The 19,443-nt window shown below is 42.8% G+C and overlaps 1 protein-coding gene across 1 annotated transcript in view; it reads right to left on the bottom strand.

The window, feature by feature from the left end:
- Positions 1–9,642: 9,642 nt before the first annotated feature.
- The window catches only part of ZNF674 (zinc finger protein 674), a 30,350-nt gene continuing 20,549 nt past the window's right edge, over positions 9,643–19,443 (bottom strand). The window contains 7 exon segments of the mRNA XM_056107357.1: positions 9,643–9,716; positions 9,719–10,108; positions 10,111–10,248; positions 11,604–11,708; positions 11,711–11,800; positions 11,803–11,864; positions 12,012–12,098. Coding sequence (XP_055963332.1) covers positions 9,643–9,716; positions 9,719–10,108; positions 10,111–10,248; positions 11,604–11,708; positions 11,711–11,800; positions 11,803–11,864; positions 12,012–12,098 — 946 coding nt within the window.

The raw sequence follows: 19,443 nt of genomic DNA, 5'->3' as shown, positions 1-19,443 counted from the left end.
TCGAGCTCATTCACCAACGCTGTTTGGCGTAATCCTCCAGCAACACAAGGTAATGTCCGAGCTCTCAAAGCAGTGCAGAGAAGCAATAAAGGAAGACCTTAAAGAGAGAACAGCAGCAGTGTTGTCTCATACGGCAGGAGCTGGGAAAAGTATTCGCAATATCCACCTATCCTTCATCAACTACAAGACCAAATGACTGCCCTCCAACATCCTGATGGATCTATCACATCTTCCAGATGGGCAATGGAAAAGGTTATCCACGATTTCTACTTGGATCTCTTTGATAGCCTTGTCCACCTGCCCTCATACCAAATTCTTCAGGATGGACATGTCATTTCCAGCGTTCTCCCTTCCGAAATCCAACATGCCAGTTTGTCAGTAAAGAAGCATACAGCACCTGGTCCAGACAAGGTTAGAACCGAAAACCTGAATAATTTGCTGCCAGTACTCGTCAATACACTGACTCGGCTTTTCACATGTTACCTGTCTGAATGCAAGGTTCTGTCCCAATGGAAAACCAGCAGGATTCTGATGTACAAGAAGGGAGACATCCACGATATCGGCAACTATCGCCTGATCTACCTGTTGTCCGTTATCTACAAGTTATTCACTCGAGTCGTCCTGAATAGGATTGGCAGAACACTAGATGATGGACAACCATGCGAGCAAGCAGGGTTCCGAAAAGGAATCAGCACAATCAACCATATCCACATTTTGACCAAGATCATTGAGGTTTTGAGGGAGTTCAAGATGCTGCTCTGTCTAACGTTCATTGATTTAAAGAAGACCTTTGATTCTGTTGAGACTGAAGCAGTCATAGAAGCCCTAGCCAAATAGTGTGTTCAAACTCATCAGGATCCTCCATGAGCTGTATTACAAATTCACCATTAGGATCTCACCAGTCTACAAGGAAGTGATCATTAACGTAAAGAGAGGGTTTCGACAGGGTGATACCATTTCACCGAAATTCTTCATTGCTGCTCTTGAGAATATCATGCGATGATTGGAATGGGAAGGAAGGGAGATAGACAGTCAGTAACTATACCACCTCCACTTGGCTGATGACATCGTTCTAATTACACCAAATATCAGTCAAGCAGCAGGAATGCTGACTGACTTGAACCATGAGTGTGGAAAGGTCAGACTGCAGCTGAATCTCACAAAGACAGTGTTCATGAGAAAAGTACTATTTCCTGACGGTCCATCTGCTCTCAATGGAATGAATATCTCCGAATGCAGCAGTTATGTGTACCTAGGTTGAGAACACAACATGTCAAATGACCTGGCACCTGAACTGCACAGGAGGTAGAAAGTGGCATGAAACGCCTTCAAGAGCTTTCAAGAAGTGGTTAAGGAGATGAAGAACCTCCAGCTCCAGGCACGTCTTTTTGACTCCACCATTCTTCCTGCACTTGGGCTCTACGAAAACAGGATGAGAACGCTATTCGGGAATCCCAAAGGGGAATCAAAAGTGCTATGCTTGGAATATCACGTTTCTCTCAAGTGAGAGTAGGAATCTGGTGTTCCGACCTCCATTGACGATCAAGAATCAGGGATGCTGTCTCATTTGCCAAGGTGTCATAAATCAGATGGGCCATACACGTAATGCAATTTAGAGATGTCCACTGGACTAGAGCTGTTACTGACTGGATTCCATGGGACATCAAACAAAGTGTGGCCACCCACGTATGAGATGGTCAGACTTCTTCGTCAAAACCCTGAATGAATGGTTTAAGGCTCTTCCTGTTTCTGGAGCAAGTAGACACCATTGTACTACACTAGCATGCCACAGGGATGAATGGAGACGTTACTGGTGCGCGCTCGAACAAATCGATTAGCAACGGGATGAAAAGTGATACAAGTGATACAAGTTATCTGTTGCGATGTCCCCCTTTTCATTTATGATTCGATTTATTAGGGTTCTCTCTCTTTGTGAGTCTTGCTACTGGTTTATCAGCTTGTTTATTTTCTCAAAAAAACAGCTCTTGCTTTCATTGATCTTTTGGATTGTTTTTTGGTTGTCATGCCATTGATTCTAAATTTTATTATTTCTTTCCTTTTGTCTGGTTTGGGTTCTTTTCATTGGTCCTTTTCTAAGATCCTGAACTGTGAAGTCAAGTTATTTATGTAGGCCCTTTCTTCTTTCCTGAAAAATGCTTGCAGAGCTATAAATTTTCTCCTTTTTAACATGGATTTAGCTGCTTCCCATAGGTTTTTGTAGCTTTTGTCTTCATTTTCATTTGTTTCCAGTTACCTTTTGATTTCTTTCCTGACATACTTGTTCAACATTGAGTTGTTTAATTTCCAGTTGTTTGATTTGGTTCGCTGAATATGTGTCTCTGTCTCTGTCTCTATCTCCAGTGCATTGAGGTCTGAAAAGAGAGTTTATACAATATATCTCTTCCTGATTCTGTTGAAGTCTGTTTTGTGGCCCAGCACACGGTAGATTCTGGAAAATGTTCTGTGTGCACTGGAAAAGAATGTGTATTCTTTTTGGGAGGATGTAAAGTTCTGTATAGATCTATTAGCCCTCTCTCTTATATTTCTTCCTTCAAAGTCAGTGTTTTCTTGCTGAGTTTTAATCTTGTTGATCCATCCAGAGATGATAAGGCAGTGTTGAATTCTCCAACTACTATTGTGTTGCTAGCAATGTCCTCCTTAAAATCTGTTAGCAGTTGTTTTAAGTATTTAGATGATCTCTCATTGGGTGTGTATATATTTAGGAGTGTAATTTCTTCCCACTGTACATATCCCTTGATTAATAAAAATGCTGGAGCGATAGCACAGCAGTTAGGGCATTTGCCTTACATACTGCCAACCTGGCCAACCGAGGTTCGATCCCCCTTCCCCTTTCTGAGAGCTCAGCAAGCTATGGAGTGTATCTCGCTCACCTGACAAAGCCTGGCAAGCTACCCGTGACGTATTCGATATGCCAAACACAGTAACAAGTGTCACAATGGAGACGTTCCTGGGCCCGCTCGAGCAAATCGATGAACAACGGAAGGACAGTGACAGTGACAGAATAAAAAATCGCCTTCACTTTCCCTTCTAACCTTTTTCATTTTTCTGAAAACTATGTTGACGGATACTAGTGAGGCCACCCCGGCCATTTGAATGAGTTGTTTGCTTTGAGTCTGTTTGCTCTGACAGTTTAGATGTGTTTCTTGTAGGCAGCAGAATGTTGGGTTCAGTTTCTGAATCTATTTTGCCACTCTATGTCTCTTAATTGGTGCATTTAGACCATTGACATTGAGAGAGATTATTGTCATGGGGTTTTGTGCTATCATTCTGTAGAGGTTTTCTGTGCTTGTTAGGGATTTTCTTGTCTTACAGTAGCCCTTATAGTTTTTTTAAGTTTGTTTTTGAGCCCAGGAAGTTCCTAAGCTGTTGCTTATCCATAAAATAGTGTATCGTTCCTTTGAGTTTGTGTGAGAGTTTAGCTGGGTAAAATATTCTTGGTGAAGCATTCGTTGCATTGAGTTTTTTTTTTTCACTATATCCCATCATTTTCTTCAGGCTTGGACGGTTTCCTCTGATAGGTCTTCTATAAATCTAAGGGGTGCTCCTTTGTATATGGTTTCCTTCTTTGACCTTGCTGCTTGCAGTGTTGTGTCTATATCCGTGGCATCCATCATTCTGACTATAATATGTCTTGGAGTCTTTTTATTAGGGTCTATTTTAGCTGCACCCTTCAGGCTCCTTGGATCTGGATGCCTGCATTCTTCAGCTCTGGGAACTTTTCAGCAATGATTTCTTTAACTCTGGATTTTTCATTGGGGTTTCCTCCTTGTCCTTCTGGTACTCCAATGATTCTAATGTTGTTTCTCTTGGATTCATCCCCTAGGTCTCTGATTCACCCTAGAGCTAATTTGAGGTTTTTCCACATTGTTAGTTGTTGCCAATAAGCTTCCTTCAGCTCATCTTCAAGTGATCTGATTCTGTCTTTGGCTGTAGCCATTCTACTGTTGAGGGCACCCACTGATTTTTTTTATTTCATCTACCGAATCCTTTATTAGTGACACTTCTGTTTGTAGCTTTCTAATTTCTGCTCTCATTTTTTCCCTCTATTTTCTTGGCTGTCTGTTCCACTGTTTCTTCCAGGTCCTCCTTTAATTGACTGGATGCCTGTTCCACCATTTCTTTGAGTTCATTTGACATCTTCAACATTTCATCTCTGAATTCTTTATCGGAGAGATCATATTTGTGGGTAATGCCGGTTGAGGCTTCTAGACTGTTTTCTTCATCCTCTCCTTGTGTTTGGGATTTGCGCTGTTTCTTCATGTTTTGTGGTTGTATGGAGGTGGGACCTTCTATTTCACTATAAGTATTCCCTCTTGCTGGGAGATAGTATTCTGGACTAGCTCAGTTGATGGTGGTCGCCTTTTTCCCCTTCCAGAACACGTCTTTCCTCTCAGGTGTTCCTCTGTGACTTATCTGAGGCCTCTAGCGAAACTTCAGAGGATGTGATCTTTTATATTGGACTTGTACAGCTTCTTGTGTTCACCCACCGGTATTTTGGTGAAATTGGAATAGACTACTAGTGGACTATTGACTTATTGTGTTTGAGATAGCTAGGATGTTCTTCACGGAATTAGGTGATGAAGATTTAGATGTGAGTCCAGACTGCTGGGAATGGGGAAAATAACTCTGACCCACAGTGGTCATGTCCATTGCCACAGAGGCCACGCCCCTGCTGCGGAGGCCATGCCCCCTGTCATGCTGTAGGTGGTGTGCTGACTGGGGGGGGTCACCCACCTGGGACAGTGAGAAAGCCACAAGCGCTGGAGGATGGTGTAGGGATGGGCAGGATGGTGGTGAGGGAGAGAGTGGGGGTTAGGGTTGAAGGGGTTACCTGGGACCCAGGCACTGGAATGACGGGCTGGGGTCTGGTCATCTACCTGGTACAGGGAGCAAGCCGCAACCGGCACTGGAGGAGTGCGAGGGGGCGGGCAGAATCTGCATTTTTGTTCTATGTGTCTACTCTGCTACACTAAAATATATCTAATACAAATAATATCTAATACAAATATATGCATGTATTTATATTACTCATCATAAAATTGCTAAATTTTCCACCAATTGGTATAACTGATATTATATATTATTACTCTGTATTTTATAATGTAAATTATCTGGTACATTGTTTTATGAGTCACCATCCTCCAGCGCTTGTGGCTTTCTCACTGTCCCAGGTGGGTGACCCCCCAGGCCAGCTCACCACCTACAGCATGGCAGGGGGCATGGCCTCCGCAGCAGGGGCGTGGCCTCCGTGGCAATGGACATGACCACTGTGGTCCAGAGTTATTTTCCCCATTCCCAGCAGTCTGGACTCACATCTAAATCTTCATCACCTAATTCCGTGAAGAACATCCTAGCTATCTCAAACACAATAAGTCAATAGTCCACTAGTAGTCTATTCCAATTTCACCAAAATACTGGTGGGTGAACACAAGAAGCTGTACAAGTCCAATATAAAAGAACACATCCTCTGAAGTTTCGCTAGAGGCCTCAGATAAGTCACAGAGGAACACCTGAGAGGAAAGTCATCTTCGTTATCTACGCACCAACATCTAATTATGATGAAAGAGAAATCGAGAAGTTCTACATGGAGCTAGAGAAGTTCTATAAAGAAGACAACACCTTCTACAAGATCATTGTGGGTGATTTTAATGCCAAGATAGGACCGAGAAGATCAGCTGAAGAACTTCACATCAGGATCCATGGCCTAGAATGGAACGAACAGGGTGAGAGACTGTCTGAGTTCATCATGTCGACCAAGACCATTCATGGTAACTCACAGTTCCAGAAGGCAGAATCTAAATGATGGACATGGGAGTCTCCCGGTGGACGTTTCCACAACGAAATAGACCACATCATATTCAATCGATGGTTTTGCCTGACCGATGTCGCTGTTGTCCCAAAATTTTGAACGGGATTGGACCACCGTCTCCTTCGTGCAAAATTCTACTTCACAGAGCGGGGAGAAAGGGCTGCAAAGTTCAAAAAGAGAACTCCCAGAATGACCACCAACTGGGAACTCTTTGGTAGTATTGCGGCAACATGGGAAGATGCCATTGTTGACAACATTGACGAGGAATACGATCGACTGGTTCAGCACCTCCATGAATGTGCGAGGAACGTCAAGAGAGAGATAGCCACAAAAAATCGCCTATCTTCGAAAACTCTTGAGCTAATTCGCCAGCGTGGTTTGGCTCATGCCTCAGGCAACCGCAAGCTAACGTCTGAGCTCGCAAAGCAGTGCAGAGATGCGATCAAGGAAGACCTCAAAGAGAGAAGAGCAGAAGTACTGGTAGATGCGGCAGAAGCCGGGAAAAGTATTCCTTACGCCCGCCTGTCCTTCGCCAACTACAAGAACAAGATGAGTGCCCTCCGACGTCCTGATGGATCCATCACATCCTCCAGAACGGCAATGGAGAAGATTATCCATGACTTCTACTCAAATCTCTTCGACAGCCATGTCCACTTGCCAACACACCAAATTCCACAGGATGGATATGTCGTTCCCGATGTTCTCCCTTCCGAAATCCGACACGCCATTTCGTTGGTAAAGAAACAAACAGCACCCGGCCCAGACAAGGTCAGACCTGAACACCTGAAAAACCTGCCGTCAGTACTCATCAATACACTGGCTCGGCTCTTCACTCGCTACCTGTCTGAATGCAAGGTTCCGTCCCAATGGAAAACCAGCAGGACCGTACTACTGTTCAAGAAGGGAGACATCCATGACATTGGCAACTATCGCCCCATCTGCCTATTGTCTGTCATCTACAAGTTGTTCACTTGAGTCATCCTAAATAGGATTGGCAGAACACTAGATGAAGGACAACCATGCGAGCAAGCCGGGTTCCGCAAAGGATTCAGCACCATCGACCATATCCACACGATAACCAAGCTCATTGAAGTTTCTCGGGAGTTCAAGATGCCGCTCTGTTTAACGTTCATTGATTTAAAGAAGGCCTTTGATTCTGTTGAGACAGAAGCGGTCATTGAAGCCCTAGCCAATCAGGGCATTCAAGCCCAATACATCAGGATCCTCCGTGAACTGTATTGCGGATTCACTACCAGGATCTCACCATTCTACAAAGAAGTGATCGTTGATGTCAAGGGAGAGTTGCGGCAGGGTAATACCATTTCACCGAAACTCTTCAGTGCCACCCTCGAGAACATCATGTGACGACTGGAATGGGAAGGAATGGGAGTGAAGATAGATGGTCGGCAACTACACCACCTCCACTTTGCTGATGACATTGTTTTAATAACACCAAACATCAGCCAAGCGGCACAAATGCTGGCCGACTTTGACCGTGAGTGTGGAAAGGTAGGACTACAGCTGAATCTTACGAAGACAATGTTTATGAGAAACAGCCTCGTTCCTGACGCCCCATTCGCTCTCAACGGAACGACCATCTCCGAATGCAACAGCTATGTGTACCTAGGTCGAGAGGTCAACATGACAAATGACCTGGCACCCGAGCTGTGCAGGAGGAAGAGAGCGGCTTGGAACGCCTTCAAGAACATCAAAGAAATAGCTAAGAGGACGAAGAACCTCCGGGTCTGGGCACATCTCTTTGATTCCACTGTTCTTCCTGCATTAACATATGCCTCAGAGACCTGGGCCCTACGCAAACAAGATGAGAACGCTATTCAGGTCTCCCAAAGAAGAATAGAAAGAGCTATGCTTGGAAATCACGTTTCACTCAAATGAGAGAAAGAATCCGGAGTTCTGACATCCGTCAACGATCAAGAATCAGGGATGCTGTCTCATTTGCCAAGGTGTCTAAAATCAGATGGGCTGGTCACGTAATGAGATTTAAAGACGACCGCTGGACTAGAGCTGTTACTGACTGGATTCCACGGGATGTCAAAAGACCGCGTGGTCGCCCACCTACCAGATGGTCAGACTTCTTCGTCAAGATCATGAACGATCGGTTTGAGGCCCTTCATGTTCCCGGAGCGAACAGATGCCATTGGGCTACACTAGCACGCGACAGGGACAAATGGAGACGTTACTGGCACCCGCTCAAGCAAATCGACGACTAACGGGAAGTTAAGTGATAAAGTGTGATTGATTGTTTTATGTTTTACACTTCTCAGATTACCAGAAATAATAAAGATAACTTTTAATCACAATTTATTATTTTTATCATATTTATGTGTTAATTTTTAATCAAATATTTATTACTAGATATTTTATTCATTTTGACACTTTAAATATTCATGTTATGGTATTCTAAAAATTAAAAATATTTTCTTTTACTATAAAATTACTCTCGAATTCGATATGCCAAACACAGTAACAACAAGTCGCACAATGTTACTGGGCCCGCTCGAGCAAATCAATGAAGAACGGGAGGACAGTGACAGTGACAGTGATAAAATTACTGTCTTAAGTGAAAGACAATATTAAATTGTAAGCACTGTTTCTAGTAAGCACTGTTTCTATCTTACTCTTTGCTTCTCCTGTAAGAGGTTTGTAATTTTGTTTTCACTGAAGTTACCGATAATAAGAAATGCAAGATTTTTGTTAGTACTCCTTTTTCTTTGAGATCCTGATGATTCATGCTTTCTCTATTTAAGGAAACAAATTTTTATCAAGTAACATAGGCATTTACCCCAGAGAGGACTAATATTTCATGTGTTTCCCCAATGGGGCAGGTTTTGGTGAACCTGGATAACTCCTGGTGATATTAGGTCCATAGTAAAAGCCTGATGGTTTGACTGTTGTGCCTGGTGGTGCAGTACTTCTCAGGTCCAGCATTGCTCTAGGGCCTCCAGAGTAATGTTTGGAGGAATATTTAGTGCTGAGAATCAAACTAAGTGGCACACATATGTGAAGCAAGTGTTCTACTTCCTTGCTTCTTCTTAGCATACTTTTATAACTGGGTACATGTTTGCAATGTCTGCACCTCTGTATCTCTCAAAATGTTTGGCATAGAAGATGAAAGATTTTTTCATAAGTTTTGAAAATATTTCTCTAAACTCATTAAGGTCTCATTTTCCCAAACATGGATACTCTGAAATTGAGCAATGATGTTTAAATTTTTTAAAGGCATTACTCACCATAATAAACTCAAGTTTTATTTTTTAAATTTTGGTCCACTCCTGACTATGCTCAGGGTTTACTCCTGCCTCTGCACTCAGGTATCACTTGTTGGTGACATATGGGATTGTGAGGATCGAATCTGGGTTGGATGCATGCAAGGTAACTTTACCTACTGTTGTTCTGGCCCCATGAACATACATTTTGTGGAGTATTATGCACCCATTCGAAGGGGAGTGCCACACCTGGTAGTGCTGGGAATATACCCATCATTCTGTGCTTAGGGCTCACTCCGGGCAGTGGTTGAGGGACCACATGGCTCCAGGAATTAAAGCTGTGTTGGATGGGTGCAGCACAAACATATTAATCCTGGTAATAATCTCTCCAGCCCATTTTTCTACTTTATAATTATTTGAAGCATAATTTATTTGGATAAGATTCTGTGTGAAAACAGATTGCATAAATGAACATTAAATAATATATGAAGAGTTTCTGACATACATGAGGTTATTCATCAGGATCAATTAATATACAAGTTGTATAAATTTATCACACTGAAGCATTCTAATGGGTTTTCTCTCCTATAGGATTTCTTTAGTGTGTAGAGTTAATTTCCCAATGAGGGCTCTGACACCATTCCGGCATTCATAGGGTTCTCTTCTATATGAGTTCTGAGGTGTACAATGAGAGCTAGTTTCATACTAAAGGCTTTCCAACAGTTACTACATTTATATGATTTTTCTCCTGTATAAATTCTTTGATGTTAGATGAGAGTTGACTTCCTAATGAATTCTTTCACACAGTCACTGCATTGGTAGAGGCATGTATGGATGTTCTGATGTTTTATCAATGGAGAATTTTCATGGCAGGCTTTTCCACATATTCTGCATTCATAGTTTCACTCCAGTATAAGTTTTATGATGACATAAAGGCATAATTTCTCACTGAAAGTCTTTCCACATATACTCCACTCATATGGTTTCTTTATTGTGTGAATTCTCTGACAAACAGAAGGGTGAGCCTTTCCCTTGAAACATTTTCCACATTACTGTTTCCAAAAGGTTTATCTTTTGAGGAATATCTCTGGTCTTTAGTAGAGATTGGCTTCTCATCAAAGGCTTTTATTTGTTTACTGCAATGTGATGCATAATCACATATGATGCTTCTATAAAATGCTTTTTTTAAATGTAGAATTACTGCTATTTATTCAGCCACTGATTATCTGATTGATTGTGCATAAACTCCACCTTACATTTTTTTTCATTTTTTTATAATTTTATTTATTGAATCACCATGAGAGCAGTTACAAAGTTTTTGGGTCTAAGTCTCGGTCATACAATGAAACACCCGTACCTTTACCAGTATCCATTCTCCACCCCCAACAACCCCAGTATACCCCCATCCCACACCCTCCCCCTACCTGTGGGGTAGTCACTCTCTACTTTGATATCATTCTATATTTTGACACCAGACCCACCATTATTATTTGACATTTTACCCCAACACTCAGATCTGCTGAAAAGGCAACAGTAGACAATTTGTTTTCTATTGCTGATTATGAATAACATACGATATTGTGTGGCTGCAGTAGTGGCTCTGCGATTTTGAAATTCCAAAATTTTAACACTTAAATCTGGAGGAATTTCTGCTAAAACCTGCTGGGTTCCGAGATTTGCTCCTGAGTCTCTGAGATCATGGCCGTTAAGCAGCTTGATCAGGAGCCAGAAAGACCATTTGTGGGCGATGACTTGGGGTCTCGTTGGGGTGGGGAACACAGGACCGGCTCCACCCCCATCCCGTGAGGCCCAAAATTACTTGTCACTGCAGGCCCAAATCTGACTGTCCAATGACCTCTGGAGGATGACAGCCACCGAGCGCCAGAGGGAAGCAGGCGGAGGGACAACACCCTATCCCCCCTGGGGTGGCCTGGTGACAGTAACCTACGGTGGGATCTGGACGCATTTCTGCCAAAAGCCGCTGGGTATCGAGATTTGTTTCTGAGTCTCTGGGATCATGGCCGTTAAGCATCTTGATCAGAATCCAGAGACGCCGTTCATGGGCGATGATTTGGGGTCTCGTTAGAATGGAGAGGACAGGACTGGCTCCACCCCCATCCCGTGAGGCCCAACAAGTTTCGTCACTGCGGGCCTAAGCCTGACTGTCCAATGGCCTCTGGAGGATGATGGCCACTGAGCCACCAAGGGGGAGCAGGTGGAGTGACAGCACCCTTTCCCCCCTGGGGTGGCCTGACAACAGTATCCTACTGTGGCCATTAAGCAGTTCAATCAGGAACCAGAGAGGCCATTCCTCCAATTATATAGCTGAGCCCGAGGTGGTTTGTGGGTGTTTCCCACATACCTAACTTTTGGCTGTTTACTTTCTTGGTAACTTTGCCCCAAGTTTTTGGGGTCTTGCAAAAGGCACAGCAGCAATTTTGGGGTATCTGGAAGTCTGAAGGCACCATCAGGCTGCTGATTCACTCGCCTCACAGGTACAGATTGACCTGCTGGTGGCACCATATCACCGAAAATGCTTTTCTAATGTGTTTTTTCATGTGTAATAAGGTAGTAGGAACTCTTGAAGGTTTTAGCACATTTATCATATAAAAGTGTTTTATCCCTTTTATGAGTTTACTGATGTTTTATTTAGTTGACTTTAGGATAAAAGTTTCTCTACATTTGCAGCATTCATAGGGCTTCTAGCCCATTTGACTTCTCTTGTGAACATCGAGATTGGTATTTGACTGACAGCTTTTGCACACTTTTGACAGCATTTCTAAGGTTTTGTTTCTTTTTGCTTTTTTCTTTTTTGGGAGGGCTGCACTCAGTGCTTCTCAGGGCTGACTCTGGGTTCTATTGTCAGGTATCACAACTGGTGGGGCTTTGGGGAACATATGGGGTGATGAAGATAAAACTCATGCAGCTTCACAAGGTTTCTCTCCAGTATGAACTGTCTGTACAATAAGTTTTTTTTCTGGATAAAAACTCTATCACATTCAGAACTTTCATAGAGTTTATCCTCAGTTTAAATTCTCTGACTTTATTAAGGGCCGTTGTGGTTGTTTAAGTTGATGTGTATGGACTGATTCCAAGCCCCACTGCTATCACTTTCCAAAGCACAAATACAGAGACATGCTGGCCAATACTTGGCAAAACTAATTTTGTACAGAATCAAAGTGAAGACCAAGACAAAAATTTTATTATTGATCTAAAATGATGTGGGAATTTCAAGTGATAGGGAAAATGAGAAAATGAGACCTAAATATTTTCAGTGATTTCAAGATCATAAGGCACAAATGTTCAGGAGACCGTTAAAATATTTCTACTTAAAACTTTCAGAAGTGATTTCTATGCTTATTAAAGATGACCAAGAAAGACCTTCATTGGTCAAGGAAATTTAAATGAAGGCTATTATGTACAAAATTAAAAGCTTAGTTCTGTAATTCAATATAAATGATTGTAAGTTAGGAGAAAGAGCACAAGCTTGAAAACTAACATAAAAACTCATCTTATTACTAGCAGGTTTCTAATAGTAACAAACTTCTCATAGTAACACTGTCCTCCCGTTGTTCATCGATTTGCTCCAGCGGGCCCAGTAACATTATGAGATTTCGTTTTTTTTTTAAATTTTTATTAGTGAAACACCGTTAGGTACAGAGGTACAGTTGTAGAATTACAAATTTTGTGCTTGGGTTTCAATTATACAATTATCAAGTACCCATCCCTCCACCAGTGCACATTTTCTACCACCACTGATCGCAGTATCCCTCCCACTGCCCATACCCTCCATGCCACCCTGACTATGTGGCAGTGAATTCCCATTTGTTCTCTCTCTCCTTTTGTGTGCGGTGGTTTGCAAAAGAGATATTGAGTGGCTATCATGTTTGGTCTATAGTCTACTTTCAGCAAGGGACAGGTACAAAAAAAACTACAAAACGCTACTCCAAGAAATAAAAGAGGACATGAGGAAATGGAAACATATCCCCTGCTCATGGATCGGGAAAATTAACATTGTCAAAATGGCAATACTGCCCAAAGCACTGTACAAATTCAATTCAATCCCTATAACAATACCCACGAAATTCTTCAAAGTAATGAAGCAAACACTCCTGAAATTCATATGGAACAATAATCACCCATGAATTTGCTAAAGCAAATTTTGGGAAAAAGAAAATTGGAGGAATCAACCTCCCCAACTTCAAACTCTACTACAAAGCAGTAACAATTAAAACAGCATAGTACTGGAACAAAGGCAGAGCCACAAACCAATGGAATAGGGTGGAATATTCTTACACACAATTCCCAATATATGAACATCTAATCTTTGACAAGGTAGCAAGAAATGTGAAGTGGAGCAAGGAAAGCCTCTTTAACAAATGGTGCTAGCATAACTGGAAAACTACGTGCAAAAAATGGCCTTAGACCTCAACCTAACACCATGCTCAAAAGTCAGATCCAAATGGATTAAAGACTTCAACATCAGATCAGAATTTGTAAGGTACATTTAAGACAAGGTTGGCAAAACCCTACATGATATTGAAGCTAACAGTATCTTCGAAGATGATACATCACTGACCAAACAAGTGAAGACAGAGATAAACAAATGGGACTATCTTAAACTAAGATGCTCCTGCACCTCAAAAGAATCAGTGTCCAAAATACAAAGACAGTCTACAGAATGGGAAAGGATTTCCACCCAATTCCCATCTGATAAGGGGTTGATTTCAAGGTTATACAAGCTTGAACTCCACAAGAAGAAAACATCCAACTCCATCAAAAATGGGGTGATGAAATGAACAGAATCTTTCTCAAAGAATAAATCTGAATAGCTAAAAGGCACATGAGAAAATACTCTATATCAGTAGCCATCAGGGAGATGCAGATCAGAACAACAATGAGATATCATCTCACATCACAGAAAGTGGCCCATATCCAAAAGAACAAAAGCAACAGGTGTTCGTGCGGATGTGGAGAGCAAGGGACTCTCCTTCACTACTGGTGGGAATGCCGACTGGTTCAGCCCTTTTGGAAAACAGTATGGACGATTCTCAAAAAATTAAAAATTGAGCTCCCATTTCCACTCCTGGGAATATATCTCAGAGAGGCAAAAAAGTATAGTTGAAATGACATCTGCACTTGTATGTTTATTGCTGCACTGTTTACAATAGCTAAAATCTGGAAAAAACCCAAGTGCCTGAGAACAGATGACTGGTTAAAGAAACTTTGGTACATCTACACAATGGAATACTATGCCGCTGTTAGAAATCATGAAGTCATGAAATTTGCATACAAGTGGTTCTTCATGGAAAGTATCCTGCTACATGAAATGAGTCAGAAAGAGAGGGACAGACACAGAAATATTGCACTCATCTGTGGAATATAAAGTAACAGAATGGGAGAAGAACACCCAAGAATAGTTGAGATAAATACCAGGAGGTTTGCTTCATGGCTGGGAAGTTGGCAGCACATGCTGGGTGAAATGGCAGCTCAGATAGATAAAGGAACCCCAAGTAAAAGGGTTTTTGGATGATCCTCTCGGGATCCTTTCATCCTGAAAGTAGATTATAGACTGAACACGATGGCCATTCAATACCTCTATTGCAAACCACAACACCCTAAAGAGAGGGCAAAAGGGAATGCCCTGCAACATAGGCGGGGTGGGGCCGGGGGGTGGAGTGTGAGCATGTTACTGGTATCATTGGTGATGGAGATTGGGAATTGGTGGAAGGATGGGTACTCGATTCTTGTATAACTGAAACCCAGGCACGAAAGCTTGTAAGGCTACAACTGTACCTCATGGTGTTTCACTAATAAAAACTAAATTAAAAAAAGTCTGAGAGAGCTAGAGCTCAAGTTGGATAATACGTGTTTAAAATATATGAGACCCAAAGCCAGTTTTCTCCCCTGATCTGCGCAGGACGGGCACAGAGGCCCAGCTCTGGGCAACCAAGCTGAACGGCTCCTATTTCAACCAGGTACAGCCCGCCCCCAACGGCCTGGGACCCTCTCTGCACATGCACAGCTAGCTCCATCTCCTAGAAAGCCGGTTTTCTCCCCTCATCTGCGCGGGACGGGCACGGAGGCCCAGCTCTGGGCAACCAAGCTGAACGGCTCCTCATTCCAACAGTAGACGTTCCCAACTCCTTGCTCAGTGCAAGGGACTTTTTCCGGAGCTGCGGCCGCATTAGCGGCCGTGAAATATTTTCCCACTATACGCCATAGGAACCATAAGCTACCTTCTTAGATGGAAACTCCTCTCGTTTAGCGCAGCCACTAGAAACACAGTAGTCAATAACTCATAAGCCTATCTTAATACACACTGCATATAAAGCAGAATAGCAACAGTGAACGTGAAGGACTAAACCACACCTCTCACAATGGTAAAGCAACGCAAAAACCACCAAACTTTCATATTGAAGAGTCTAGCCCAGATGACACCAACAGTACTGTAGTGTTAGACAACCTCTCTGACAAGGAATTCAGAAGGGAGCTACTTAGGATGCTTAGGGAACTAAAAGAAACAATGGAAAGCAATGCAGAAATGAGGAAAATGCAATCGGAAATGTCAGACCTGAAAAATCTCATAGGCGAATTGAAAAACTCAGTGGAAGGCCTCAGCAGCAGAGTAACAGCTGCTGAGAACAGAATCAGTGAGCTCGAAGATGAAGTTCAGAGAATCTCCAGAAAAGAGCAGAAAACAGAAAAGAGACTCACAATTCGGGAACAGATGGCAAGAGAAGACCGTGATGAAGCCAAGAGGGGTAACATAAGAATTATTGGAGTCCCAGAGGTACAGGAAGAAAACCTTGATGAAGAAGAAACTGTCAAAGACATCACTACTACAACGTTTCCAGAGCTGAAGAAAACTTGTGACCACATTCAGGAGGCCCGAAGGGTACCAGCTAGAAGAAATCTGAATAAAAATACCCCAAGACACATTCTGATCAAAATGACCAAAACCTTAGACAGAGACAAAATTCTGAAAACAGCAAGATCGAAGAAAGAAATCTCTTACAAAGGAGCATCCTTAAAATTCACAGCTGATTTTTCTGATGAAACCCTCATGTCCCGTAAACAGTGGTGGGACATAGTAAAAAAACTCAATGAAATAAATGCCTCCCCAAAAATACTTTTCCCAGCAAGACTCTCATTCATAATAGAAGGAACAACACACAGTTTCACAGACAAACAACAGCTCAGGAACTTCATAGACTCAAAACCATGGTTACAAGAACAACTAAATGGGCTACTTTAAGGCAAGAAAGGCCCCTCAAATACACCAAATTTCAACAGAACAATGGGACAAAATCCCATAACAATAATCTCTCTCAATGTCAATGGGCTAAACGCACCAATTAAAAGACATAGAGTGGCAGGATGGATTAGAAAATTGAACCCAACATTCTGCTGCCTGCATGAAACGCATCTCAATAGTCAAAGCAAACACAGACTCAGAGTAAAAGGCTGGAAAACAATCCTACAGGCAAACAGCTCCCATAAAAAAGCTGGGGTAGCCATCCTTATATCAGACCACATCGATTTCAGAGTGATGAAGGTCATAAGAGACAGTGAAGGCCATTTCTTATTGATCAAAGGATCTGTACAACAGGAAGAACTTACAATAATAAATGTATATGCACCTAATGAGAGACCAGCAAAGTACTTAAAACAACTACTCATAGATTTGGAAAAAGACATCAATAGCAACACAATACTAGTGGGAGACTTCAACACTGCTTTTTCACCTCTTGATAGATCAACCAGACTCAAGCTTAGCAAGGACATACTTCAATTGAGGGAAACAATGGAAGAAAGGGACTTAGTAGATATATACAGGACACTTCATCCACAAAAAGCTGAATACACATTCTTCTCAAGCGTACATGGAACATTCTCCAAGATAGACCACATGCTGAGCCACAAAACATGCCTCCGTAAAATTAAGAAGATAGAGATTGTATCAACAATCTTCTCAGACCATAATGTGCTAAAATTAGAAGTAAATCACACACAAAAACAGAAAACTAAATCAAACACCTGGAAATTAAACAGTGCACTATTGAACAACGAGTGGATTAGACAGGAAATCAAAGAGGAAATCAAAAGATTCCTAGAAATGAATGAAAATGAGAACACGAGTTACCAAAACTTATGGGACACAGCAAAGGCTGTATTAAGAGGAAAGTTTATAGCTCTACAAGCATTCCTCAGGAAGGAGGAGCGAGCACACATAAGAAACCTAACCTCACAGCTTAAGAGCTTGGAGAAGGACCAAAAAAAGGAGCACAACCCGAAAAGGAGAAAGGAAATAATAAAACTCAGAGCAGAGATTAACGAGATGGAAACCCAAAAAACAATCTGAAAGATCAATGAAACCAAAAGCTGGTTCTTTGAGAAAATTAACAAGATCGATAAGCCTCTAGCAAAACTCACAAAGAAAGGGAGAGAGAAAACCCTAATAAACCGAATCGGAAATGAAAAGGGGGTCACTACAACAGAAACCACAGAAATTGAGAGGATCCTCAGTGCAATGGGCCCCGGTAACCACTCTCCGGCCCGCGTAGTTGGCCCGAGGATTGATCCGATGGTGCAAGGAGGGACCAACCGAATGAACACGAGACACAAGAGACAGAGTACAGTTTAGAAATAGAAAAAGAGAGAAAAAGGGACAGGCTTTATTGAGAGATACAGGCTATTTATATAGTGTCTGGGCAGCTCAGTCAGGAGCAGAAGCAATATAACCATATATGGTAAGGTCAGCAACAAGAGCTTTACCTAACATTCAAGGTAGACATTTGCACATCAAAGGGTCTTGTGGCAGTAGGTGCATCCTGAGCTTTACATTTGTATATCAAAGGGTCTTAGGGAGTAGATGCATCCTGGAGGTTCCTATAGATAAGGCCAGATAAACTGTCAGCCTGATGTGTGGCTATAGATCAGGTATCCACTGAGATCAGGAAGTCCTGGAAGACTGTCATCAATGTTTGTCCCAAGCAGTTCCTAACATGGGAACCATGGCCAGGGTGTTTGAGAGGGCTCTTAGCTTCCCACATCTCCCCCTTCGATATTATATAAAAGCCTCGTTCAGGGAGGTATTGGCTGGGTCCCCCCGAGATTGCAAAATACCTCTGTTTTGTCGAGGGGAGGATGAGATGCCCATCCCCCAATTCTCCTTGCTAGAAGGGAATTGTGGAAAAAGGCAGGGACAGAGGAACCTCCATGCAGACCCAGCATGCCTCTCAGGGAGTCGGAAACTGGCCACAGGGCCACCCCTTGCAGTGCTTTGCCTTGCAGCTGACGGGCTCCAAAAAGAAAAAAGGGGGTGCAGGGAACGGGTCCGACGCCACTACTCCCGCGACGGGAAGGTCCATTCGATAGACAGGCGGGAGAGATCAACTGACCCAGCAGAGGCCTGCGACAGCCTAGCATCTTCCATAGCCAGGTGAATATAGTGCACCTATATGGGGTTGGTAGATAGAGAAGCTATCTGTTGTCTAACAAAAGCAATAATTCGGTTAAAATGGATGGGCCCACTGTAGCAATCAATAAAAGGGCAGTCAGGGGACCCAAGGGTGGCAACAAGTAAGGAAGTAGAGTGTGCAGGGCCCACCCAGAGCTAGAAGACTCAGGTTGCTGGCATCTCTGCTCCAAACCTTCCCTTAGATCTAGCATGGAGTTTTTAATCACTCCACTGTGCTTAACATAAAAGCAACACTCCTCCCCCAAGGCAGCACACAATCCCCCCTCTTTCATAAAGAACAAGTCCAGTCCTGGGTGGTTTTGAAGAGCAATCTCCGACGTTAGCGAATCCTCGAGGTGAGAGATGGATTTTTCAAGGTGCTCTAAATCGGTATCCACGGCGACACGAAGTATAGCTAAACTGGAGTGCTGTGAGGTCAGGGTGGTGATGCCCGTACAGGTACCCGCAAGGCCAAGGGTGAACAGGGCAGCGATGGTGAGGGTGGTGACAGGCTCCCGGTGGACGGTGGGGTGTGGCAACGTCGCGCTTGGACCAGTAATCATAAAGGGTGGAAGTTGGGTGGTACAAAATACGGGGACCACCAGAACAGTCATACAGAACTGTGAAGAGGAGTCGAAAACAGAGGCAGCGAGATGAGGAGTCAGGCCTGTCACTGAACAGAGCCGCCAGGCATCCTCGGTAGGGGTCAAAGGAGGCTATCACTAGGGCCCAGAGGGCGTCAGCAGAGCCAGACTGGAGAGGAGGCAGAAATGGTGCTGACCTTATCTTAGTCTCACTTAACAAAAACTGTACTCTGCAATGCTTCCATAGATATTCAAAAAGCCTTAAAAAATGCTCACAATTAAAGCTCTTACAAGGTATATTCACTGGGCAAAAGATCACTTTACATTAGAAATCAACTA

The sequence above is a fragment of the Sorex fumeus genome, unplaced genomic scaffold (genome assembly GCF_029834395.1).
Source record: "Sorex fumeus unplaced genomic scaffold, SorFum_2.1 ptg000162l, whole genome shotgun sequence".
Taxonomy (NCBI): Eukaryota; Metazoa; Chordata; class Mammalia; order Eulipotyphla; family Soricidae; genus Sorex; species Sorex fumeus.
This window is presented reverse-complemented; position numbering and strand designations above follow the sequence as displayed.